At 42.1% G+C, this 27,715-nt stretch overlaps 1 protein-coding gene across 1 annotated transcript in view; it reads left to right on the plus strand.

Annotated features, from left to right (window-relative positions):
* The first annotated feature begins 1,420 nt into the window (after positions 1-1,420).
* Positions 1,421-27,715, plus strand: part of LOC125462635 (MAP kinase-activated protein kinase 2) — a 190,611-nt gene continuing 164,316 nt past the window's right edge. The window contains exon 1 of the mRNA XM_048552862.2: positions 1,421-1,922. Within this exon, the coding sequence (XP_048408819.1) occupies positions 1,677-1,922 (246 nt within the window). The 5' untranslated portion in view covers positions 1,421-1,676. The remainder of the gene's footprint in view (positions 1,923-27,715) is intronic.

Below are 27,715 nucleotides of genomic sequence, written 5' to 3' on the forward strand. Positions count from 1 at the left end.
CAGCACAGACAAATGCCCCTTCGCCCATTACATCTACATTAGTCAAAAGCAACCATTTAACTATTTTTACAGAGATAGTGGGAACTGCCAATGCTGGAGAATCTGAGATAACACGGTTTGAAGTTGGATGAACACAGCAGGCCAAGCAGCAACAGAGGAGAAGGAACGTCTGACGTTTCAGGTCGAGTCCCTTCTTTAAGAAGAAGGGTCTCGACCCAAAACATCAACTTTCCTGCTCCTCTAATGCTGCTTGGCCTGCTGTGTTCATCCAGCTTCACACCGTATTATCTCATTTAACTATTCTAATCCCATTTCCAGCATTTGGCCCATAGCCTTGTACGTACTGACATCACAAGTACACATCTAAATAGTTCTCGAATGTAACAAGGGTTTCTGCCTCCACAATGCTGACAAACTGTGAGTTCTCCATTCCCAGCACCCTCTGGGTGAAAATGATTTTCCTCACATCTCTTCTAAACTTTAAATTGAGTTCCCTGGTCATTGATTTCTCCATCAAGAGGAAATGTTTCTTCTTGTCTGCCCGTTCTATGCCTCTAATAATTTCATACACCTCAAATCAGGCCCCTTCTCAATCTCCTCTACCCTCAGGAAAACAACCCATGTGTCTTGACTCTCTTCATACAAGAAATTCTTCACTCCAAAGGCTAAATCTCCTCTGCACCCTCTCCCATCACTATGATATTCCTCCTATATAACATGGATTTCTGCATTGCATGCAATATGCTATCTGCAGCCAAATCATGTTTTACATAGTTCCAACTAACCTCCCTGTTCTTAACCTTAAAGGACTGTATTGTCTCTCTTATGTTCAGTCTTATGCAGCAATGGTGTACATGCACTCCAAGGTCCCTTTGATTCTCAGCGCTTCCAGTACTACCCATCATGTGTTTCCTCACCTTGTTTATCCTGACTGAGTGAATCACCCTCACATTTATCTGGATTGGATTCCATTTGTCTCGGTAAGGGAGTTTTTGTGGTGCACTGGGAATACCCCTATCTCTGGGCTTGATATGGCTTGGGTTCAAGTTCCAACTGCACCAGAGATGTGTCATAATATTTCTTCTCAGATTAATTTTTAAATACCTATGCGATTGTTAAGAGTGGGCAGCAGATAGGTGGCTGGCCTCATGACTGAAAATCTGGCCACAAGAGCCAAGTACTCTGCTGTTGCTCCCAGCCACCATGTTTTTGATTTTACCTTGGGTACAATGACATTTCTGAACATAGTAGCATTTCTGACACGCACTATCAAAATGGCTCCGATTTTGCGACAGAAATTCCACGGCAGCCCTCCAGGAAGGCCGAAACAAACATTGCCTTTAAGCGTCCTTTGTCCCGACCACCTTTAAGAAAAGGCCGTCATTACTCTCCCCGTCTGGTAGTGAGGCTTTGACGTCAGCACGTCTATTTCCACTGAAACTCAATTGGAAGTGCCGTGAAACTGATCAAGTGGGATCTTTAGCTAGGCTTTTAAAAAAAGGGAGATTTGGATTTTGATCGCTACTTCTTGACAGGAGGTGTAGCAACTCGGGGGATTTGTGAGGTTTGGTGATCCAGCTACTTTTACTGTCTCTGGTGGCAAGTCTGTAACTTGGTGTTTGACAAAGAGCCAGGGGTTTGCTCTGGGTTACAAAGTATCGAGCTCCGATGTAACAATGTTGTCGAACGTTGCGACAGCCAGGGATCCGCAACAAGGTAACCAGATCCCAGAGCCGCCGCCTCCGGCTCCCCTTTACCCTCCTCCCCCGGCTCCCTTCCAGCTACAGAGAACCGGCGCTCAGACCAAGAAAAACGCCATCACCGACGACTACAAGGTCACGGCGCAGGTTCTGGGACTGGGCATCAATGGCAAAGTTTTGGAATGTTTTAGCAAGAAAACCCAGGAGAAATTTGCCTTGAAGGTAAGTTCCAACGTCGAAGTTTGACAGCGGACTACTCATGTTATCCGCTCGATCGACCTTCTGTAAACATAGTTTGAAGTAAACTCCCTAATGGTACGGAGGTTGGGGGGTTTGTTTGGGGGGGGGGCGGTGTGTTCTGTCAGACAGAGTCCTAAAACGTAGAGTTTAGAATGTTTCTAAAGGATTTTATTAAGCCGGACTGAATCTACCCGTCACTGTAGCTTCCTAACACAGGCGTGGAACTCGTTCTGAAATATCTGGGAGAATTGAAAGGTGAAAAAAATCATCCCTCTCTCAGTCGGGCCTAAAAGGCTCCCTAAAACTGGGAAGAGAAGCGGTACGGAGACTTTGAGGTGGGAGGCTGAGAAATTGTGCGGCAGGTGGATTTCCTCCCAGACCCCTGTATTTGAAAACTGACTGACTCGCTTTTATTTGTTTGTACTGCTTTGTCACACTGAAACCTCTCACCGGAACAGGCTCCCTCTTCAGATACAAATAACAAAAAGGCGGTGTGGGGGGCTGCATGCTTTGAGGACAATACGGACCACCCCCCCCCCCCCTCTCTCCGTCACCACCAGGATGAGGAGAGTATTGGCTCTGTGTTTTTCAGTCAGCGAAGTTGCCCATCTGCCATTCCCGGCGGTCCTGCCGTTTCGGAATCCTTGTTGTGGCGGGGGGAACTGTTCAGTTAACAACGTTCAACTCCAGTATCGACAGACAGATGGTCTTTCCTTCGAGACTTCCCCGGTTTCGGGAGTGTAATAAGTTTGTCATTTCAGTAACACGTAGTGTTTGGTATTGTAGCTGGCTTGATGTATAGAGATGGAGGTGAGGACGGACGATGATTACTTAGTACCGAGTCTTAGGGTCGTCTCGCATGGGAGAGACGTATGTTGCATTCTCCACCCACCTCTTTTTCCCCCCCCCCCCAAACACACAAATCTCATGGTTTGTTTCTTAATATGTGGCGGATCTTGGGAAATAATTCTCCCTTTGCACGTTTGCGGGGTGTGAGGAAGGGAATATTCATCCATCGGTTATCACTTCTTTATTGTGAAAAAGATTTACAGCGAAACTCCTCGACCTGCTCTTTGAACGCACTTGAAGTTTACACGGATTTACCAACAGCAAATGCTGTTTGCACGAGGTAAACAGCATGTCTCCGACAAATTTCCGATGGAAAAGTGCTGTCATATTTGTGTACTGTTTTGACTATTCAGGAGACGAGTTGATTTCAGCTTCTAGCCAGGTTGTGGTGCGTCAGATATTCTTGAATTATGTCTCTGCGTAGATTTGTGATAGTTCGCCGATTAACCCCAAATCCCTGAGACTGCTGGCACTGAACCAGAAAGGCCTTTGGGACGTGATCTTGCTCATTTCTCCTGAGAGGCACAACTTGCCGAAAAGAAACTTGAGCATTGCCAGCACTTTTGTTTAGTGGAAATCTTGTACATTATATTGAGTTTAATGTTACTCAGTTGGCATTTTTGTGTAGGCCAGCTATTATTCTAAGCTACTTGCTGAATTTGACTATATTTTAAGAGAATCAGTCTACATTTGTGTCTGTTAGCTAAGGTTATTGTTAATTAAGATCGGAGATAGTCAAAGCAACGTCATTAACTATGTGCGAATATATTGATGTCCCTGCATGTCCTAAATTTTCCCATATGAATTAGGTGGTTCAGTTGTGTTTTAGACACGGCAGTTAGGAAGCATTTTCTGTGGGTCTCCGTGTTCATCTTGGAAAAATAAACAAAGCCTGTATAAAACATTCTGATGGACTTGGCAGAATCCATCAGCGGGGTTGGACTGTCCGCTAGGGACTGCATTGTTGGGACAGTTTATGAAGTTCTTACTGTGAGGCTTAGTGACACAAAAATTGTGCTTTGTTCACCATTATCTGCTGATTCAGAAATGACCGACCAAAGTGAAAGGATAAGAATAACCGCATAGGATTCTGGCGAGACTGAAAAGGATAAAACCTAAATAACAGGTAATGCTGGATACACTCAGTGGCTCAAGGTGGCATTTGTAGAGAGGGGAAAAATTGAATAAATAAATACTTCAAGTTACTGACCTTTCAACGCCCACTGATCTGGGACAAGTCTGTAAAGCACTGAGGTAAATGAAAAAGTAATGATTCACTGACTTTAATCAGATACTTGAAGGTATTAAAAGGGGAAAATCTGAAGTAGATGGGTTTGCAGGGTGAAGTCTTGGTTGAAAAGTGAGTTCGCCCAGAAGACAGTGCAATAATTCTGGAATTGTGTCAGAGAAGGGATCATAATAACGTATTTGGAGCTTGGACCAAACAAGAGAGGCCAGCTTAAAAATTGCAATTGTAGGAAAAGCCACAAAACATAACATTTTATGTACAACTGATACTCAGCTTTAACCTTCTACAGTGTGTTGCAAGATGACTTAATTCCTGAACATTTTTGATCTTAAAGTAGCGTTCAGTGTTAACAATTATTTTCTTTAAGAGTGCAGATTGCTTTCTATATTGGAAGTAGTTTGGCTTAAATTGAAGGACTACATAAAATCTATTTTTACTTAAGTAATTCTGCATGGATGAAATTAATCCTCTTCCACTATTTGTTATTGATATAGGAAGTGATTTGAGTTACAGCTTGGATCAATGCATTTACATGCTTTTTCAGGCTCACTACTGTGTAGCTGTTTCCATGAAACTTGCAGTATTCATGTGGGAGTTGACACTTGCATTTTCATGAACTGTGGTTGCATCAGGTTTGAATGAATTCTGCTTCCTATTTAGATGTTCCAAAACATGACTCTTCAATAAGTAACTTTTTAAAGTATGTGCAGAACAAGTTCAGTGTTATTTTAGATGATACTGGAGAAATCAAGGATGCACCCATAAGTTTTTATGAAATTATCTTTAATGTTACAGAGCACAGCTACTTCAACAGCAAAATGTCTTGCATTTTTGTCCTTTAATAGAACTACAATCTTGTTTTAAAGACTTTAGATCGTGTGGAGCAACAAAACACTGCAAGTGAGCTGGAGGAGCTAAAAGCAAAATAGTGTAACTGCTGGACATCTGAAACGGAACGTGCTGAAAACACTCTGAAAGTTCAGCAGCATCCATGGAGAGAGAAAAGCAATTTAAATTTTGGATCAATAACTTTGCATTAGAGCTTGCAGGTGATAGTGGGTGACTAGGTGCCATAGATGAAAAATAAGGTGTCGTCCACTTTTCTGAAGAAGGGTCTTGACCCGAAACAACAAACTTTCCTGCTCCTCTGATGCTGCTTGGCCTGCTGTGTTCAATCAGCTTCACGCTGTGCTATCTCAGACTCTCCAGCATCGGCAGTTCCTACTATCTCTGTCATCCACTTAAGGCAGAGCTGCATAATTAAACAGTTGATCAAGGCTTTAGAGTTACCCCAGGCTGGTACTTTATAGGGAAGTACTGAAAATGCTAGAATTTTGAAATACAATACCGGAAATGCTAGAAATACTGAGCAGATCAGGCAGTATCTGTGGAGAAACAGCATTTAATATTTTGTGTTGAGTCCTCTGTTTTAATGAAGGGTCATTGTGTTAATTGTTAACCCTGTTTCTCTCTACATGTACTTTGGAATATTCCAAACATTTTTCATTTTGTAATGACCAATGTATGTCTTCCTGCCCAGAGTTGATGTTCACTGTAGCTTTGTGTGTAATGTAAAATATTTATTTAGCAAAGCCAGATTAGTTTATAATTCTGAACTTAGAAACAAGGCAGTAATCATCACTCAGATATGCAGACAATCAAACAGGAGTAACCCTCAGGAGAATCTGAGATAAGAAGGTGCGGAACTGGATGAACACAGCAGGCCAAGCAGCATCTTAGGATAAGGAAAGCTGACGTTTTGGGCCCAGACCCTTCTTCAGAAACGGGGGAGGGGAAGCGGCTCGTGAAATAAATAGACAGAGAGGGGGAGGCAGATAGAAGATAGATAAAGGAGAAAATAGGTGGAGAGGAGACAGACAGGTCAAAGAGGTGGGGATGGAGCCAGTAAAGATGAGTGTAGGGGGGTGGGGGGAGGTAGGGAGGCGATAGGCCAGCCCAGGGAGGACAGACAGGCCACGGAGGTGGGATGATGTTAGTAGGTAGGAAATAGAGGTGCGGCATGAGAGGAAGAACAGGCAAGGGAGGCGGGGACGAGCTGGACTGGTTTTGGGATGCGGTAGGGGGCGGGGAGATTTTGAAGCTTGTGAAATCCACATTAATACCATTGGGCTACAGGGTTCCCAAGCGGAATATGAGGTGCTGTTCCTGCAAACTTCAGCTGGCATCATTATAGCACTGCAGGAGGCCCAGGATGGACATGTCTGAGGAATGGGAGGGGGAGTTGAAATGGTTCGCGACTGGGAGGTGCAGTTGTTTACTGCGAACAGAGGGTAGGTGTTCTGCCAAGCGGTCCCCAAGCTTCGGCTTGGTTTCCCTGATGTAGAAGAGGCCACGTCGGGTACAGTGGATACAGTATACCACATTAGCAGATGTGAAAGTGAACCTCTGCTTGATGTGGAAAGCCTTCTTGGAGCCTGGGATGGGGGTGAGGGAGGAGGTGTGGGGGCAGGTGTAGCACTTCATACGGTTGCGGGGAAAAGTGCCAAGTGAGGTGGGGTTGGAGGGGAGTGTGGCGCGCACAGTGGAGTCCCAGAGAGTGTAGTTTCTCCAGAAAGCAGTTTGGACATTTGAGCAGTTTTTCCGCTGCCTTCGCCTCTATACTTACTACTTTAACTGTGAGCTTAACCCCGCTCCTACTGACCCCTTCTCCCACCTTTAACACAAGCCCTCCTCCTGGGCACCACCCCTCGGCCTTCTACCCTCCCTCGACCTCTTCATCTCCAACTGCCGTGGAGACATCAATCACCTCGTCCTTTCCGCCCCTCTCACCCAACCCAGCCTCTCCCCCGCAGAACGTGCAGCCCTCCATTCCAATCCCAACCTCAATGTAAATCCCACGGAAAGGGGAGGCGCAGTTGTCGTATGACACACTGACCTCTACTTCACTGAGGCCGGACGCCAACTCTCCGACACCACCTTCTACCATCCCCTAGATCATGACCCCACTACCGAGCACCAAACCATCCACCACTTCTTCACCTCGGGTGACCTCCCACCCACAGCCTCCAGCTTCATCGTTCCCCAACTCCACACCGCTGCTTCTATCATCTTCCCAAAATCCACAAACCTGCCTGGGCTGGTTGACCCATTGTCACCGCCTGCTCCTGCTCCTGCCCCACCAAACTCATCTCCACCTATCTGGAGATGCTGGAGAATCCAAGATAATGACCCTCTGATGAAGGGTCTAGGCCTGAAACGTCAGCTTTTGTGCTCCTGAGATGCTGCTTGGCCTGCTGTGTTCATCCAGCCTCACATTTTATTATCCACCTATCTGGACTCCATTTTCTCCCCCTTGGTCCAGGAACTCCCTACCTACATCTGTGACACCACTCACACCCTCCACCTCCTCCAGAACTTACAATTCCCTGGTCTCCAATACCTTATTTTTAACTATGGACATCCAGTCTGTATACACCTGCATTCCCCATGCAGATAGCCTAAAGGCCCTCCTCCTTCCTGTCCCACAGGCCTGACCAGTCACCCTTCACTTACACCCTCAGCGGCTGAGCCGAACTCGTCCTCACCCTCAACAATGTCTCTTTCGATTCCTCCCAATTCCTACAGACAAAGTGGGTGGCCATGGGTACCTGCATAGGCCCAAGCTATGCCTGCGTCTTTGTAGGTTACATGGAACCATCCCTCTTCCGTAGCTGCACTGCCCTAAACTCCACCTCTTCCTCGGTTACATCGATGACTGTATCGGCGCTGCCTTGTGCTCCCATGAGGAGTTCGAACAGTTCATCCACTTCAGCAACACCTTCCACCCCAACCTCAAGTTCACCTGGACCATCTCTAATACCTGTTTCTCCTTCCTGGACACCTCTGTCTCCATCTCGGGCAGCCACCTAGAAACCGATATCCATTTCAAACCCACCGACTCCCACAGCTACCTAGAATACTCATCCTCCCACCTACCTTACTGCAAAAATGCCACCCCCTATTCCCAATTCCTTTGCCTCTGCCACATCTGTTCCCAGGATGAGGCATTCCACTCCCGTACATCTGATGTCTGCGTTTTTCAAGGACCTCAACTCCACTCCACTGCACCACCACCCCACCCCCCCCGCCCCGCCATGCAGTGGTCAAGAACGCCCTCGACTGTTTCCTGCAACTCATCCCTCACACCCTATCCCTGCAATAACATATAAAAAAGAACCCCCCTTGTCCTCTCATACCACCCCACCAACCTCAACCTCCAGATCCGATGCATCATCCTCCAACACTTCTGCCATCCGCGATCCGACCCCACCACCGAAGAAATTTTTCCCTCCCCACCCTTGTCTGCTTTCCGGAGAGACCACTCTCTCCATGACTCCCTTGTCTGCTCCACACCCCGCTCCAGCCCCACCACACTTGCAGCACTTCCTGCAGTTGCAGGGAAAAGTGCCACCTGCCCCCACACCTCCTCCCTCACCCCCATCCCAGGCCCCAAGAAGACTTTCCACCTCAAGCAGAGGTTCACCTGCACATCTGCTAATGTGGTATGCTGCATCCACTGTACCCGTTGTGGCCTCCTCTACATCAGGGAAACCAAGCAGAGGCTTGGGGACAGCTTTACAGAACAGCTCCACTCGGTTCGCAATAAACAACTGCACCTCCCAGTCGCAAACCATTTCAAATCCCTCCTCCCATTCCTCAGACAACATGTCCATCCTGGGCCTCCTGCAGCGCCACAATGATGCAGCCTGCTGTTTGCAGGAACAGCACCTCCGTATTCCGCTTGGGAACCCTGTAGCCCAATGGCATCAATGTGGATTTCACCAGCTTCAAAATTTCCCCTTCCCCCACTGCATCCCACAACCAGCCCAGCTCGTCCCTGCCTCCCTAATCTGTTTTTCTTTTCACCTACACCCTCCCTGCCCCGGGTTGACCTATCTCCTCTACCTCCTCACCTACACTCCCCTTTACTGGCTTCATCCCCACCCCTTTAACATGTCTGTCTCCTCTCCACCTATCTTCTCTATCCATCTTCTATCCACCTTCCCCTCTCTCCCTATTTTATTTCAGAACCTCTTCCTTTCCTCCATTTCTGATGAAGGGTCTAGGCCCGAAACATCAGCTTTCCTGCTCCTGAGATGCTGCTTAGCCTGCTTCTTCACCTAGCTCTAAACCTTGTTATCTTGGAGTAACCCTCACTTTATTCTTCTGAAAAGAAAACACCCTTCTATCCCTTTCTTCTCAACTCCTTTAAGTGCAGCTGCCATATAATGGGCAATTTTTTGAGGGTTCACTTTGAGGGTTCTAAGTGAAAAGTCCTCATGAAGAGAAATTTTCGGCCAGTCAGGGAAAGCAATTTCTATGAAAAAGGAAAGCAAGGAAGAGAAATGATGAGAAATTGAGTTGGTGATCTGTTAAGTTGGAATTGTGAAAACCACTCTTGGTTTTCAAAATGGTTTGTATTCTCACTATTTCTGTAATGCTTTAAAAGGAACCTCATTGCACAGAAGGCTGGACTTTTTCTATTTTCTATTGTTGAGGACTGACTGAAAGATTGACTCTCACTTGGGGTCTGGATAAAGCCCCCAAATTTGCCTTTCTTCAGCTTGGTAAAGTTAAAACTGATTTGTTGACAGTGCACCAAGTAAGCTTATGTCAGGTAGAGCATGAGTTAAAATATCTTTCATCACCTCAGCATTGTGTTTAACTCTGACCTTAACAGACCAACTCCAAAAGCATGTCTTTAATTACTGCAGTCCGTGATATTATTAATGAATTGGGTTCACATTGTCAAAAGTGATTTTTTTTTTTTGGCATCTTGCTGCAGGGTTTATACTGGAGCTAACTTTTTCCTAGGCCTGTGTGGATTTTTATACCAAAAGCAGGCAGTCAAAACAAAAGTGTTGGAAAGCACCATAGTGCCTTGTTCCTTCCAGTGATGTAACTCTAATGAATTATTTGTTTTTAATGGATATTTGCCCAGACATCAGTTGCTGTACTTCCAGTGCCTTTTAAGATTGTGTATTATTATGCTCCTGGTAATTTTTAAATTGTTGCTATGGTTCTTAATAATTCTTACTATAAAGATGGCACATGCAAGTATGGTAAATTGTGCACAAAAAAAATCTTCTTTGTAGCTTTTTAGGGCGCACAGCATACATTAAAGAAAGCATGTTGCAATTTTTTTTCACTCGTTGCCATGTTTTGGCACTGAAGCATCATGTCATGATAAAATACCAATTATTCTGGCTTCTCAAAAACAAAAACATTTGGCAAAGAGCATTCCACTTTAATAAAGTAAATTTCAGAGTAATACCATAAGGATGATTTCTCAATGGACTACAGAAAATCATTCCATGTGGATGATATCACTTTATTACTTTCATTGGAGGTTTGCAGTTTTTTCTTTTTGAATCGGTAAATCCAGTTGCCCATTTCAGAAAAAGAAAATGTTGTTACTTAACTAAGTGCAATGTTTATTGTGCCATTATTTTCAAAGAGATGTGAATAACTGTTGAATCATTGGCACTTTGGGCAAATTGTTTCACTGAAATCAGTTTCTGGAGATATGAGTAATCTATTCATACTGTACTGCTGTCAACATTTCATGTTTTCTGATCAATTTGTTGAATAATGCTAGCAGTATGTTATGAAGTATTGAGGTGCTGACTATTGACAATGAGATTAGTTTGTGTTAATGGTATTCTGATGGTTGGTGGATTATTTTGAAATTGTTCTAGTGAAAATGCAGATTCGACCACTTAAGCAAGTTTGTATTTTGGCTTAGAATAATAGAAAACCATTTTGCAGTGCATTAAACACTTGTACAAAATATGTGCAACGCAGTTTGGAAATGATTTGGGTCTTGAGAGTTACTAACCTTGATTGTCTCAATGTTTCGTCCAATAGTGTATATTAAGGGCTATGATTTTTGAGAGATGGGTTTCTAAGTTTTCAGCTGAACTAAACAGGGAAGCATTGTAGTTTGGAGCATTGCAGAAGTTTCAAAGGGATATGGAGTGACTTTAGTGGGAAAACTATGACAGCTGAGATCACTGGGAAATCCACTGTGGATCTGACACAGATGAATTGAAATTATTATTTTAATGTTGAGAGATTTAGTTGTGCAGAAACAAAAGAATAAGTAGACAAATCCTCTGAAAGCTGAAACTCTCAGATGAAAAAGTAATTATAAAGGCTTATGGAATTTTGGCTTTTCTTTCAAAGGGTTTCAGTTCTTTCGAGACTTGGATCTCCGTTGGAAAACTGCAGTCTGTTTTGGACACTGTGCCCCAGGAAAGGGAGGCACTCAATGCTCGTAATCTGTTGATTTTTATTTTTTTCTCTACCCGTGGATCTGCATACTAGAAATGCTAGCCCAGACCCCATGCCTTTTTTCCTGATTGAAAACCGATTGTGGTACATAGGAGAGGTGCTCGTGGGCCATATCAATGTTTGTTTTTGCTCTACATAGGATGTCCATACCCCTATTACTTGGGGATAATGAGGACTAAGAGTATAAACCTTGAAACCTGTATTGTATCAATTTGCAATATTGATGTAACTCCTTCGCGTCTGCTTAAGCTTGGCCTGTATTCTCTTAAACTTGAGAGGCTGGGAGGTGATGAAATTGACGTGACTAAGATATTTTGAGTATTACTGAAAAAGACACATGGATGGAATCCTTTTGTCCCCCTCAAGGCAGTTTGCAAGAAATACCAGTGTAAAGGGCGGCACAGTGGCTCAGTGGTTAGCACTGCAGCCTCATAGCGCCAGGGATCCAAATTCGATTCCAGCCTCGGGAACTGTCTGTGCAGAGTTTGCACATTCTCCCCCTGTCTGTGTGTGTTTCCTTCGGGTGCTCCGGTTTCCTCCCACAGTCCAAAGATGTGCAGGCTAGGTGAATCGGCCATACTAAATTGCCTGTAGTGTTCAGGGTCGTGTGGGTTATGGGGGATGCGTCTGTGTGGGATGCTCCAAGGGGTGGTGTGGACTTGTTGGGCCGAAGAGCCTGTTTCCACACTGTAGGGAATCTAGTCTAATCTAAAGGAAAAGCACATTTTGTATTGAATGAGGAACAGAGTACTGATTTGTTGGCAGAGGAATTCTGATTGGCAGCAGTGTTGTCATTGGAGAATTCATCAGTTAGACGATGCATGACCGCTAACTACCAAACTTTGTTTTAAGTTTAAAATCAGGCAAGTTGACTCTGTTTAGTCAAGGCATTGTGCTGAGAAATAAACTCAGCAAATGTCTTGGCAGGTTAAGTTGAAAATAGTGCAGGATGTATACATGTCTGCAAAGTATTGATTTGCACCTTTGTGTGTGCAAGGACACTACACTGTGAGCCTGAATGATAACCATAAATTGGTTGCCAGCTTTATTCTTTACTCAATCAGGGTTATTGAGCAAATTTCATTCCATTCTAGAATGTGTAATATTGGATTTTCTTTTGAGGTCTGCAAACAAGGGCAATTTGGTTACAGTCAACATGTTGCGTATTGTAAACAGTCATAAGGACATGCTGTTTATACTGTCTGGTCTTTGAAATGTATGGCATGCATAATTAGAATCGCACTGCATTGAAATCAGGTATCTGATTATTCACTTGAGAGAGGCAGAATATCTTTTTTTGCCTTGACAGCAACATCCTAATAATGGAAAATGCTGCTATATATTTAACTGGGAGGCATTACCCCACAGAATGGTTTTGTTGCACCCTACTTCAGCATCAAAGTTTTCATGGTGAACAAACAGTTCTGATCATCTTTACAATGTTGCTGGTCAGGCCAATCTAATAGCGTATGGTACTGTGCAAATCCCAATGCATATATTTATGATAATTAGAGATGGGCTTGCAATATATGGTTGAGGACAATCTGAACAACTTCTCAACTAAGACATCAGGGAAAGAGCTCACTTGTCCATTTCAAAAATGAATTTGGGATTGGAATAGACCCTATTAAGAGGTAAGGAAATTCTTGCATGCAGTTACAGATTTAATTATAGCAAACATGTCAACTGCAAATTGCAAGTATGCAAGGGATGAGAGGTTAGGTGTCTAAATGTGTGAAGAATTAAACTGTCAATTACTTCAAGATTGTCAGCCAGCTGGAAGCATCTTGTGCATGTTGAAGGCTGCATATATTAATCTACAACATCCTGTTCTTTGTGGACAGATAGAACACATATACATGCACTGTGCCTGTTTCAAGTCAACAAAATAGGTGGCAACCATTCACTGCTTCAATTTTTGGGTAATGCCTTGATCAATTGGAGTCAACATGCTTGGTTCAATACTTTAAAGTTCGGGAGTTCGCTGTGAGCCATCATCTCATTGGTGCATTCCACATGGCAATGCTTTTACTGATCTGTGTCCACTTGCCCACCAATCAGCATTCAAACTTGATGACAGCAATGTTGTTTCTTTGGCAGCAGTGTTGTCATTGGAGAATTCATCAGTTAGACGATGCATGACAGCTAACTACCAAACTTTGTTTTAAGTTTAAAATCAGGCAAGTTGACTCTGTTTAGTCAAGGCATTGTGCTGAGAAACAGACATGTTTCATCCTGATGAGTTCAAGACCAGAAGCTTTGGAAAAAGTGTCAACAGTATTCCAGTTCAGTGTCACTAAACGACTGGATTTGATATGGTAGATAGAAGGGAACTATTTTGGAAGGAATTTAGAGCAAGGGGGAACAAATCCTTTAAAATTCAAATTCAGCCATTCAGGTGTGAAATTACAAATCGCTCTTTCATGCGAAGGTAGTGAACATCTGGCATTCTCTCTACTAAAAAGAGTAGATGCTGGATCAAGTGAAATTTTCAAAATTGTTAATTTGTTGGCTATTGGTATCAAGAGAGCCGAGGAAATGGTGAATGGAGGTGCAGATCAGTTGTGATCTAACTGAATGATTAAACAGGCTTGAAGAACCTGCTCTAGCACTTGTCAATCTGTCAAATGTCAGGCCATTCTGGGTAAAGCTACGAATCATGATGTCTTTTTAGAAAGGCTGGAATTCTTGCTGAAAGTGTGCAGGCTAGCTTTCCTGGATGGGTTGTCACAAAGGCCAAATGTTTCCAAGCTCCCTCCAGTTCCGGTTTTTGTAGATGAAATAACCACTTTCTTTTTTTTCCTCTCCTTCTTCTCTGTTGCTGATTCCTCTGCTTCAGTACTGATTCTGATCAACACCTTTCCTTACCATAGCACTTAAGAACATCAGTGCACCAAGTTATCCCTGAAGTCTAAAGTATTGTCTTGGAAATGAAGCAGCTTTTATGGGTTAGATGTCCAGAGAGAAGACTAGAAAAGATGTTACTTTACCTAACACCTTATACAAGATAACTGACCTATTTTTACTGGACCTCTCCAATTGGATACAAGGGGACAATCCCAATGTTAGTCATTTTGAACGCTGTATTTGATTATTTCCAATGGTGATATATTGCCAATTCAGACAGAATCTCTTTTTGTACCTTGGAAAACTAAAATAAATATTTTTTTTTTGGAATCGCGTGTGTGGTCCTGGTATTTGTGTCATTCAAGATTAAGGGGAAAATGCAAATTATCTTTCTTTAAGGTGACACCTTGCAACATCCTTTGGAAATTTTTGAAAGAGTTTTGCATTGAATTATTACTTTTAGGGAGGTCTGGCAGGCACATTGACACAAAAAAAGCCCCAAAAAGACCTAAATGACCAATTAATGTGGATGTAAGTGGTGTCATTGAGGATCAGTGCTTATGGTGGTGAGGAAACTCTCTGCTTATCTTTTAACATTGTCAGATACCTTGTGATAATGGACTGATGTTTGGGCCTTGATTTAATGGGTCAGAAATTGCTGTGATGCTGTATTTTGGGAGAGCAACACTAATTAGACTTTATGTTCAACATCGACTGCGAATGATCAACTCCAGGAATCTCTGGAATGTCAATCTGATAAAGGCACAATTGCTTCAATATCTCACAGGATCACCAATATCCTGTACCATGACTTTTCTCTAAGGAAAGAAAAGAATATAGAAGTAAGAAAGTAGAAGACAAAGAAGGAAATGAATTAGAATCAGACGAAACAGTGGGACATATAAATAAAAGGGTCATTTCAGAAATGAATGAAATGAACAAGCAGAAAGCTTCCAATTTAGTTAGAAATTTGTAACAACTTTTTAAGCTTATTTGTAACTTGCTGCATTGGTTGTCCAGAATTGGCCAGGTCTGTGTGTAAGTTGTACAAACATTCTTCAGTCAAGTTGTTTAGAGCAATGGGCCCTAATAAACATCACAATCAGCAACAGTGGTTACAACACCCCACTCTTTCATATGATCGTAGGAATTGTTAGACCAGTAAATGGCAAGGTCCATCTAATCCATTGGCTTCCAACCAGGAAATTCCTTGCTAGATTCAGAATGGAACTTTTCATTTAATCATGGCATCAGTCCCTAAATTGGCCCACAGCAGACTCCGCCATAGGCAAAGCACCGAAGTGAACAGCTTAATGAGCTGTAGGTTCAAAGTTACTTTTATTCCCCTCAAACTTTGCCCACACTTAGCACATGCCATGTTTCATAAAAATTGGACTACATGATGCAATAACTTTCTGAAATGGTCTACCTTATTTGCATTTGAATGAGTGATTTTTCTAAATGTAGAGCTTTTGTGCCCGGAAAGCTATTACCTCGTGATGCCAACAGGCCTATGGATAATAGGGCTAATGCTAGGATACTACTGCAACATTAACAAGGTTGAAAAGGCACCAGGAACAGTTTGTGACCTAGGATTGTAAATTATATGGTTTCATTGGTTCTTTTATGAGCTTCCAAGGCTGAATGTTGGCTCAGGGCCATAAATCATTTCATTAACTGAGAACAACATTAATTACCACTCCTAAATGACTGGTAAACTTAATTTGTGAAAACGTCACAAATCCACCTGTTCCTGAATTCTTGGGTTCAAAGGAGAGACCAGTGGCTGGAAATGACAGCTTCACTGAAGGTGATCAAACAGCAGAACAATGCAAATTGCTGAGAAGTTGGCTAAGAAACTGAGCTTGTGGCACATCCTCAAACTGAAACTTTAGCAAGTTAATAATGACTAAGTCTGTTAGTGTGGCATTCTAATGTTATAACTGTTCACCAGCTCCTGGCCCATAATATCCAAAACTGTTAAATGGTGTATTGCCCTCAGTTCTAATATACTTAGGTCCTGGTATGAATTAATAACTTCTATATGACAGTGCTGCTAACTGACCAAGCTGACATGTAGGAGAGGTTTTAGTTTTCCTTCTATTAAAAACAAACTGCACAACCATGTGTGAATAAATAACATTCTGTCCTCCTCCGCACAGGAAGTGTGGTGTTCTCATGCATATACTACTGTACAAACTTCTAGAATTTTGGGGACATTTTACCTAACATTTCAAAGAAAAAGTGTCCCATTCACGTCATTCACAACTGATTAGTGAAGTCACCCACCCACACTGCAGTATCCAGCCCTGAACTGGTTTCATTAAAATCAGGTACTCATTGAAAAGCAGATTTTCACTTCTTGCTGGACAGATCGATACTGAGAGCTACAGAAACAAAGTCTGTTTGCATTGAATTTGTGTGGAACACTTGAGTCTTGCGATAAGGCATTATTTGGATCAGCTCCTCCTTGCTAATTCAGACTACCAGCTCCAAGTTTGGGCAGCATTTTATTTGCAATAACTGATTTGTTCTCAGAACTATATTCTGCATTTTTATACAGCAGTGCACTTTGAATTAGCAGTAGGAAAGGATTTGAAATTTCCAGTAGTTCACCTGCATCCCAGTTTGCTCCCTTTACTGCTTCTCCAGCTGTTCAGACAGGAATAACGTATGAAGCAGGAATCTTGAAATCCATTTTAAAAAAAAGAGCCAGTACAAAAATGTGGACAAGCTGTACTGATATCATTGCTGCTGTGGGAGTGTTTACGGAGCTGTGTGGAATGCCATCGCACTAGCGTGGACTCAAATTTGGGTAAATTCAGAACCTTGCATCATTTTGACGCTCATACTATATCATGAAAACTGAAGTTCAAATTTAAGGTAATCCACATGGATCATTAGAACAAAGTATTGAATAACAGGTAGAAGTAGGATTACAGGCAAACATTTCCTGTCAACATGCATGTTGTGTCTTTAAGATGCAGAACCAGTGAGGTATCTTCTTTATTTTGTTGATGGGGGTGTGGGGTTAGCCCAATTCAGCAGAATAAAGTGGAGCATATATCAAAACCTAGAACAAAACAATCAATACCAAGTTAAATGTGCAACTGTTAATAATGGAGAGCTGAGATAGTGTCCGGGTGATGAGGACACAAGCTGTGCCTGATGTAAATGGATACTTTATTGGGCTCCATTTTAAAGCATGCTGGGAGCAGTCTTGTGAAATTTCCAGCAGTTGAGGATTAATCGCCAGGATACTTTCTGTTTTAAAGAATCCTAACGTTGTTACAGCACAGAAGGGGGCCACTCATCCCAGTGCGCTACGTAGGTTCTGTTTCTTGCACCCAACCTCCTTCCTTTTCTCCTCTATCCCTGCGTGCTTTCAATCCAAATAATTGTCCAATGTCTTAAGTCCTTCAGTTGAACCTGCCTCCTCTACATTTCCAGGCAGTGCATTTCCATACCCTAGCTAATTGCTTTGTGAAAAAGTTTTTCATTCTCACATCACCCTTGCTATATTCTCTCATCATTTTAAATCAATGCCATCTTTTACAAGCAGGAACAGCTTCTCCCTGTCTACTCGATCCAGCCTGCTCATGATTTTGAAAACTTCTAACAAATCTCCTCTTGGCTGCCTTGTCTTCAAGGCAAACAGCCCCAACTTATAGACTGAGTCCTACAGCACAGAAACAGACTGTTTGGCCTAACTAGTCCTGGCCAAGCATAATCCCAAACTAAACCTGTCCCACCTGCCTGCTCCTGGCCCATATCCCTCCAAACCTTTCCAACTCATGTACTTATCCAAATGTTTTTTAAAAGTTGTAATTGTCTGCATCTGTCACTTCCTCAGGAAGTTCATTCCGTACAGAAACCAGCTTCGTGGTTGAAGATTTTTCTGAAGAAGGGTCTAGGCCCGAAAGGTCAGCCTTCCTGCTCCTCTGCTGCTTGGCCCGCTGTGTTCATCCAGCTCTGCATCTCGTATATCTCATATCCAGCAACATCCTGGTAAATCTCTTCTGAACCCTCTCCAGCTCATAACTAAAATTCTTCAACCCAAAAACCAATCTTGTAAATTGCTTCTGCACTCTCTCCGATGCATTCCCGTGTTTCCAAGAATGTCACTCCTAAGTGTACACGATACTCCAGCTGAGGTAAAATCCATGTGTCTCATGGATGTTTAACATTACCTCCCTGATCTTGTACTTTGTGCCACTACTAATAAAGCTGAGGACACAAATGCTTTACTAACCACCCTCTCCACCTTTTATTTACATTCTTCTTGCATACTTCTATATATTAGTCATAAGGATACTGTGGTTGGGAAAAGGCTGTTTCACTGACAATTGACCAATGTTGAGTGTTTTTTTGATTTGAACATTTAATTAGAAGTTCCTTTTGATTTGTTCAGGCATGTTATGACACTCCTCTGAAGCAGGTGGACTTGAACCTGAATCTTCTAACTCAGAAGGAGAGACTGTGCCGGGAGACCCTAAATGATGATTTTTTTTTATTGGCTGTCCAATTAAAATGAAAAGATGGTGCACCACAAAACATTAGAGCTGGAGCAACTGAAGGCAAGTAGTGCCAGTGACTCCTGTGGCTGGACAGTTTCTAATTTCTGACCCTATCAGAATTACTTTTTTCCACAATTTCAATATAACTGACACCCAAAAGTTACTGCAGTTCTAATCTTCAAGTTACAACATCACATCCGAAACCTCGCCACTGGTGTATAATGTACTGACTAGACTATTGGTAAATGCTTAATCATTTTAAAAGCAAAACTTGTATTATTTTTCTTCATGACACAAGTATTTAATGTCTGAAGTAAAGATAATTGTGGTTCGCGCGCACAATGGTCTTCTGATATTTGTGGTGCAGATTTCTCTTCTGATGGTAGTTCAAAAATAACACCAAATTGTGGGAATCACCAGGCATGCAGTAACAGTCATGTCCACAAGCAGCCTATTACATTGAAGCATTCCCACAGACAGCAAACCAATTGGAAGCAGCATACCCTTTTGCTTTTCATTTGACATTTCCAGTAGCAAAGTTATAAGATTTTGGAATTGGTCTGTAAAAGAAACTGAATTACACAAACTTCAGAAAGTTGACTTTTAAAATATTTTTAAAAATGATGATATTTGATGTTCCACCATCTTAAAAAGATTTTGTTTTCAGAAGTAATGAGAATGTTCAGCAGGAATTAAAAGCTTCCAAGGTGTTAATGAGGCCAATAAACTAGAAGTTCTTGTCAGTTCAGTTGATTTTTCCCTTGATTTATAGCTTAGGGAACCTCGAATATTTCAGTCACTGGCAACAATTTCTGTTAGCCTGCCCATGTGTGGTCTCCAGAAAACACTGTCAGTTTCAGTAGAGCAATGATGGTGAACAATGACTGCTTTGCTGTCATTATTTTCCCATTAAACCAGTGAGTGAGTGGTACAGAACATGATTATAGCAGACCATGCATGTAAGTTGACTTCTTAGTAGCAAATTAGCTGCTTTTTGGCAAAGTCTTAGTGCAGATCTTATGGATAGCCATGAGTATCCTGGGTGAGAGGTGCTGTGGTGTACTGGAGTTTGGTCAGGAGACCTCCACTAGCACTGAGTTCTCTCAAGGGATTATTGTTGAATTGCAATCCCAGAATCCCTACAGTGTGGAAACAGGCCCTTCAGCCCAACAAGTCCACACCAACCCTCCAAGCAGCCCTCCCAGACCCTTTCCCTTGTAACCCACCTAAGCTACACATCCCTAAACACTGTGGGCAATTTAGCATGGCCAACCCACTAACCTGCACATCTTTGGACTGTGAAAGACCGTGACGGAGACACGTGAAGAACGTGCAGACAGTCATCCAAGGGTGGAACTGAATCCGGCTCTCTGGCACTGTGTGAGGCAGCAGTGCTAAACACTGAGCCAGTTGAGTTCAGGGTTAATTTTGATTTACTTCCTGGGGAATCAAGCTTGCACACTATTATTACCCAGTGGCTGAAAGAGAAGAATTGAACAGTCACATCGATGAACTGCACTGGCATTTGTGATTATGACCTTGGTGTCCATTTGCTTGTCTGAACATGTTCTGTCCCACAGGTGATAGATTAAAAGTGATGCAAAGTCCTTGAAAGGAGCACTGTAAAAGAAACCACTAGGGCCTGGACTGAGGCTGTGAAAAACATCTAAGTAGGTCACGACAAAAAACTATAAGCAGGTTAAGCAGGTTTTTTTTTGAAGACCAGTTACACCAAACTGAGAAACCTCAGGGATTATCCTGCTCTGAAAACAGCATTGTGAGCACGCTGCACTTTCATCTAATTTACCCAGTGTGCTGGTGTGAGTCTCTGACACAGCACTGGTGGGGTTATGCTGCAGTCGAACTGCGCATCTGGTATTTTTCACTATGATAAGAACTGGAATCACTGAGTGCTTCTGTAGTAACAACCAGCTCCCTCCTTTTAGAAGCACTTTAATAAGGTTAGACTCTGACCAAACACTAATAATGCAGAGGACTGTTTCAGGCTAGGGTCATGAAGTATATTCAAGGCTAAGATACACTGATTTTTAATCAGTAAGGGAATTAAGGTTTTTGGGGAAAATGCATAAAAGTGAAGTTGAGAATGATCAGATCAGCCATGATGTCATTGGTGGAGCAGACTGGATGGGCAAAATCACCTACTTCTGCTGCTACATCTTTACAATAACAAACTTTTGCCTGTGAAGTTAGATCTGATAGGGAGCTAAAACTCACCTAGTTTGGTGGTGGGAGAAAAACCTTCCACTCCCCACAGCATCTGTCATACCTAGAGTATGATTTGGGGGAAGTGCTCCTCTGAGAGAAAGCTTTGGAGAGAAAGATCAGCCATGCATAATTTTGCTTATGGTGAGATTACATGTCAGCTAAGCCAAAATGAGCTAACTTGATTTGTGTTCTTGTATCTCAATTCGTGAAGTTTCCTGTTGGGCCATGCCATTTGAAGCTGGCACGGTGGCTCAGTGCTTAGCACCACTGCCTCACATAATGCCAGGAACCCACGTTCAATTCCAGCCTTTGGCAACTGTATGGTGTTTGCACATTCTCTCTGTGTCTGTGTGGGTATCTTCCCACAGTCCAAAGATGTGTAGGTTAGGTGGATTAGCCACGGTAAATGCAGGGTTATTGGGATAGGGTAGGGAGTTGGGTCTGCGTGACATGCTGTTCAAATGGTCGGTGTGGATTTGATTGGACTGAATGGCCTGCTTCCATGCTGTAGGGATTCCAATGATTTAAGGCTCTTGGGATCACGGTGAGCAAAGAATAAAATTGAGTGCACCCCCCTCGGAGCTTTATGACTTAACCTGAAACTGATGAATTTACGATGAAAACGTTACATACTGTCATTTGTACTTGTTTGAGGCTCTGTCTTGCTTGTTTGTTGGGCAGTTCCAAACCCATTTCTCACCAGAGTCCAACCAAAATTTTCGTGCATATTGTGTTTTTCATCAAATGTATCAATAGTTAGAAAATATTTAAACTAATGGCAACCTAGAGGAGAAACATTTCTACCAATTTTGAGTTTTGCTACTGGGTGCCCTCAGCAAAGAATTTTAAATATAACACTGGCATTTGATGCAGCAGTCTTTCCTAATGACTCTAAAATAAAGATGTAATGTTTTATTATGTGGAGTCAGGGTGTCGATCTGGTGAGAATTAACTTAAACCAAATCTTCATGTACGAGTGAGATCTTTGTCTTCATTCAACTTGGTATTATTAAGCAGCACCGAGATTCTTTGCATTGAAAACTATATTTAGCAGAATGACACTGCAGAAAAAAAGCCCTACTTTTTAAAAAGTAGAGCTGTCTAATTAGCCCCACAGTCCTGTAATCCTTTTCTTCTAGAGTATATAATCATCTACCATTTTACACATTAGTGCTGTGACTGTTTCCACACCCTTGAATGCAATGCAGCCCAGATTGTTGCTTTTTTTCTTTTTAAAAGAAGTTCTTTGTTTGAATTATCTTAAATCAGTATCGTCTAGTATCCAACTCTCTGGCTAACAGAAAAGCAGAAGAATTCTAGTTTCCTCGGTTATGATATAACTGAATTTCCTCATCTCTAGCAAATCTCCTGTGCACGAACTCGATGGCCTTCACATCCTCCCTAAAGTGAGCTGCCCAGAATTGGTTGCAATCCTCCAGCTGAGGTCTAAACAGTGATTTATAAATCCGCAGAATAATTTCCTGCTTTTGTGCTCTGCGCCTCTATTTATAAAAGCTTGGGAAGCCATATGTATTTCTAAAAGCCTTACATATTTGAAATGATTTCTCCTTTTGTGAAGATGTTTTAAATGTGCAGGGTGAATCCAGAGTCATGACATGACCTGGTTCCCTGGAGCGAATAATTTCTTTCCGTCTTCAGTTTGAAAATGCAGAATGTAAATCAAGTTTTGTGTCAAATGAGGTTTGTGAATTGTGGGGGAAAAGATAGCTGGGTCTACCACACATTTTTATGTGCAGTGATTTCCCTCCTGATTGCTTAAATGTTTTAAATGATAACTGTTGCCTATTTGAAACTAGCTGCTTGTTAGGAATGCTACTGATCCAGTCAAGTAGGAACGTTGCAATGTAAACAAGATTTTTACCTGGCTGGAAGCTGAACCACATCCACCTGTTTCAGAATGGAACTATGGTGAAAGGGCATACTTAGAGGCCTAGAATGGAATGTTAATTTCGAAACAGTCAGGTTTATTCCTCCTGTGCTGATTTTTGAATGAACTGTTTACAGTTCAAAATCTTTGGTTCCTAAACTTAGCAATTTTGTTCCATCTTCCCTGGTATGAGTGTATAATTTTGCACTGAAGAGTATGTGTGAACTCATGACTAGGATACACTTGCACTGGCTACAGAATTCAAAATGCGGATTTCTAATGATTTAAAAGACATGCTCTTCCTTTTGTGTTTTTTGCCCATTATAGTTTCTCAATCGCTCCCAAGTTTTGATGAAATTGTAGTGCCTTGATATGGCTACAGTTAACCATGTGGGACCTTGTTATTTCTGAGTTTTTACTGACTTTTTAAGATTGGCCCTTGAACCTGTCTTTTTGTCGATGACCTACTCCCAACCTGCACTCTCCATTCTTTTCACTCTTAGGTACCCATCATCTCTTCAGTTATGGAAATCTTGCATACTTGAATTCCCTATAAACCATTGGTTTCTCTATCTTCCACATTCGCTCTCTTGTGACATTCTTTAATTATCTTCTGGATGTTTAGGGTCAAAATTTGCTTTCCCTGCTCCTTTCGTGAAATCTATGGGAGAATTTTCTATCTTAACGGTGAAATGTGTGTGCACGTTCCCTTGATTTTTTGCTCACTTTCCCCAACCTATGTTTTAGTTTCTTATTTTTAAGAGTCAAGCACAAATTATAAAATATATCCTATGGTACCTGCATAAGTGTGTTGGTACTTCACTAAGTACACTAGTGTAGCTGGTACACTGTTCATGCACTAGGAACCTCTTTTGGCCTGTTGCTGAGTAGCAATTGGTCATGTCCCTGGGATGATGGAGTGTTGGGTTAGGGCTGTTGGAAGGGATTAACAGTTTCTCCATCTCCTCTCCCACCCAAAAGCTAAGGGCCCATCCCAACAGAGTGATCCCCACCACAATTAGGGCCAGGAGGCACCCCAGCTGGAACAAGGTTCAAATCCTGTACTGTTGGCGCCAATTTGGTTCACTCTTAAATCAAGTGAACTGAGTCAACTCACAAATCAAGGAGTCTGAGTTACTGTGCTAACACACATACTACATAGATGTAGTAGCCTAGAGCTTTAGATCATGATGCTGGAGATTTCCATTCTTTCCATCAATTCCATCAAATTGTTGACCTGTTCTTACGACCTGATAATGGCATATGTTAGAATTTGGTATTTACTTTGTCTGATCATATTATGATTGTGGCTTCCTTGACCCTGAAGCTGTGGAGCAGGACTGCATCCCAGAGCTAATGGTGTAGGGGCACATGCTGTCCACTGTGCAACAGGACATCCAGAGAGGGACTGCATCTTTGGTTATAAAGGAAACTATTTTCCCAGAGATGACAGCCAGGCCAGTGGAAGAAGGGAGCTTCCAAATTAAGTGTTAAACCTTGCAACATCTTATTTGGTCAAAGGCGTTCTGTTGGCAAACTGTCATTGGGATAAGAACTTAAGTTGAATAGACAAAGCTGTGGCATATAGAAGTACAACAGAGCGAAGTGTGATGCTGTCTGCTTTGGATTTCAGAAAGATGAGTTAAAAAATTTGCCATGACGAGGCTAGACAATCTCTAGTAAAATAAAATGATTTGAACAGCTAGTTACACATTGCTAAACATTATAAGCTAATCAAGATAGAAAATGGAATGGTTGCTTTATATCCAAGTTCCTTAGAAATCAAAGGAGGCAAAGTGATAAGTAGCTGTTAATCTCATCAGGAGTACCATGCTTGTTCTTGGACATTGTACCCAGAAAATAATTAGATTATGATATATAGTTGCTATAGCTTTGTTTAGAGTCTTTTCTACTTAGAAGGTTTAGTGAATGATCTATTTTAAGGCGTTTTAAAGTGATGAATGAATAAGCTGCTTCCTTTTGAGGCAATCCACAAAGGGGAACAATCTTAAAATTTGAGGCAAACTCTACACACAAAATCTAGTGATAACATGGAACTCGCTACCACAGGGAGTGGTTGCAGTGAATACGAGAAAAGCCACGAAGGGAACTAGCCAAGCATATGAGGGGAAAATAGAGCAGATCATTATAGTGGTAGATTTAGATGAGATAAATTGGGAGGAAGCTCAAATGGAGCATAAACAGTGTGGATTGGTTGGGTTGAATGATCTATTAGTGTTGTCTATCCAGTGTAATCCTATCTGAAGGCGAAAACAGTTATCACTTAAGGGATTTTCAGGAAGTAAGACAATCAAAGTCTGACAGGGTAAACTCAGAGATAGCTTCAAGGCCAGGTATCTATTCACAGAAGTAAGGAGTCAATTATTTAGGACTGGTATGAGGAGAAACTGGAATTCTCCACTGCACTGTAGGTGCTCCATTGTTTGAATATATTTAAGATTGACATCGATTTAGATTTCTAGTCCCTGAAGGAAGTTGATAAATATTGGGAGCATAGCTCAAAGTGGAGCTCATTGTGAGAACAACCATGATAATAGTGCAGAGTGGAGTAGGCTCACAGTTGGTCTCCTAACTTGTATGTGGTATGTTGTGGTGAGGGCCATGGACTGAAGCTGGTAATTGGAATTGAGATGCAGATCAAATGTCTAATTGGAGAGGTGAGGAAAGGCTTAAGGGGCTGAATGTTGGTACCTCTGACAAGTTTATGCAAGAATTTTGTTTTTAAAAGTCAAATTGGTAGTCAGTTGGCTATGTGTGGTGTAATTGATTTTAGTTTCTGTTTAAATGTAACTGGTGTTCTGCATTAGCTTTTTGACCTGGAATTCCCAAGTGAACAACTCTGCATCTCTGGATATCAGAACTGTAGATGCTGGAGTCAGAGGTAACAGGGTGGAGCTGGAGGAGCACAGCAGACCGGGCAGCATCAGAGGAGCAAGAAATTTTCTGAAGGGTCCCCACCCGATAGGTCAACTTTCCTGCTCCTCTGCTGCCTGTTGTGTTCCTCCAGCTCCACACTGTTATCTCTGCATCTCCTCTTCTGTTTTGTTTGTCCTCAGATAGTGAGTGGTTTTGGCAAAGCTACATTTATTGTTCCTCTTTTAGTTGTCAAGGAGAAATTGTTAGGGGCTAACACCTGAAATCTGTGCAGTCCCTTGTGGTGATTGTATCCTCATGATCGTGTGAGGCAGGGATTTCCAGAGCTTGGAACCAGCCTTTGGTTCTATAGAAGTCCTGGCCCAGTCAGAACCCTTCAGCAATTAATTGCAAATATTCTGAGGATTTGGTTACACTGAGCTACGCAGGAGTTGGTTTTGTTTTTAAAAAGTGTCTGACTCATACTGTAACCCTTTCACTTGTGCCTGCAGACAAAATGTTTAATTTATTGTCGGATGATTGAGTAGAAAGTGGTGCAGTTGGGAGCACATCAAACAGTAGCTGAATGATTGATTTACAGTAAAATGCTGATCACTCTCTATTCTTGGCAGAGATGTCAGCCTTCCTGTACTAGGAAATGTTTTTGTTGGCCCTCACACAAGTTGCCATGGATAATCTGAGGAATGAATTGGCCAGTTTTCCCAGTGAATGAGTAGATGTTCCCAGTCCGTGAAATACTCATTCTGTTCTTGATCTGTGTCTCAGAGTTTTAAATCAGAATCACCGAACTCAGTGTCAGCGTCAATGCTTCCATTATCAAATAGGGCATGGAATTTGTAATCTGATGCAATTTAATCAACCTCCAAGTGATGATAAATATCTCCTTTTTTCTAAAAGAATTAGGCTGGGCTAAGCGAGTTTGTCCATTTTATCTTGGCCTCGCTTCCTTTTGCTTCACAGAAGTTTCCACCCGAATAATAACTTTCCAGTAGGGATAGGATGGTACAATCTCTTTAAAGGGATGGGAGGGAAAGGATTTTCAAAACATGTTAGTGGATGACGTTCTTTTGAAGCAGTTCAGTGCAAGATGTATGTTAAACTCTAGGGGACTATACACTCCCCACCACCAACCCCTGTGCTCCGTGCCCCCCCCTCCCCAACCCTGCCACCCCCAAAACCCCTTGTAATTCCAGATGTAAACTGCACCTTTTTACTTGGCCAAAAGCCGTGAGGCATATACTCCAGATGTAAGATCTTGGTATTTTGACAAGACCGAAATGGGAAATTGGTAGGAGGAAAATTTACCCTGGGATAGGGAGCAGGGCTTGAATTTTGTGCTTTTACTTTTTTGCTGACAATCCACTGAACCTGAATAACCAGTGCCTCCACATAAGAGAATGCATAAACTGAGCTAGATGAATAATTCTATTGTCATTGAATGCTACAAGTATCTGAGTCCCCTCTGCAAACCACCCACCATATTCCCAAGTTGCTACGTTTCCAATGCATTAAAAAAACTAAACCTTGGTAAAATGCATGAAGAAGTTGGCCTAAAGAATTTTTAAACAAACAGCATCAGTAAATGAAATTGTACCACAATATACCATGCTTAAATTAAGCTGCTTAATTTGTCACATGTGCTTGCACTCATTCAGACAAAAATAGCCATGGTTTTTAAAACAGTTATCAACAATGCAACGATCACAAGCACACTGCTTGCGTGTGTACAAGTATCAGTGACTAAACATTTTTAGTTGTGTAATCAAATATGGAAAAATGCAAATACAATAATGGCAAAATGTATTTGCCCTCTTATGCGCGTAGTTTCTCCCCAACAGTGGGCAGATGGGATGAAATAATCAAGGTCTTATGACAATGCCAAATTGGCTGGTAGCCTGGATATATTAAAATATTTGCTATCTGATATATATTTTAGATATTTGCAGGACTCATGCCCAAGACTCATACTAACAGATATGAGTATATTTATTCCACGTAGGTGAAAGTTATT

This window comes from Stegostoma tigrinum, chromosome 21 (genome assembly GCF_030684315.1).
Source record: "Stegostoma tigrinum isolate sSteTig4 chromosome 21, sSteTig4.hap1, whole genome shotgun sequence".
Classification (NCBI taxonomy): Eukaryota; Metazoa; Chordata; class Chondrichthyes; order Orectolobiformes; family Stegostomatidae; genus Stegostoma; species Stegostoma tigrinum.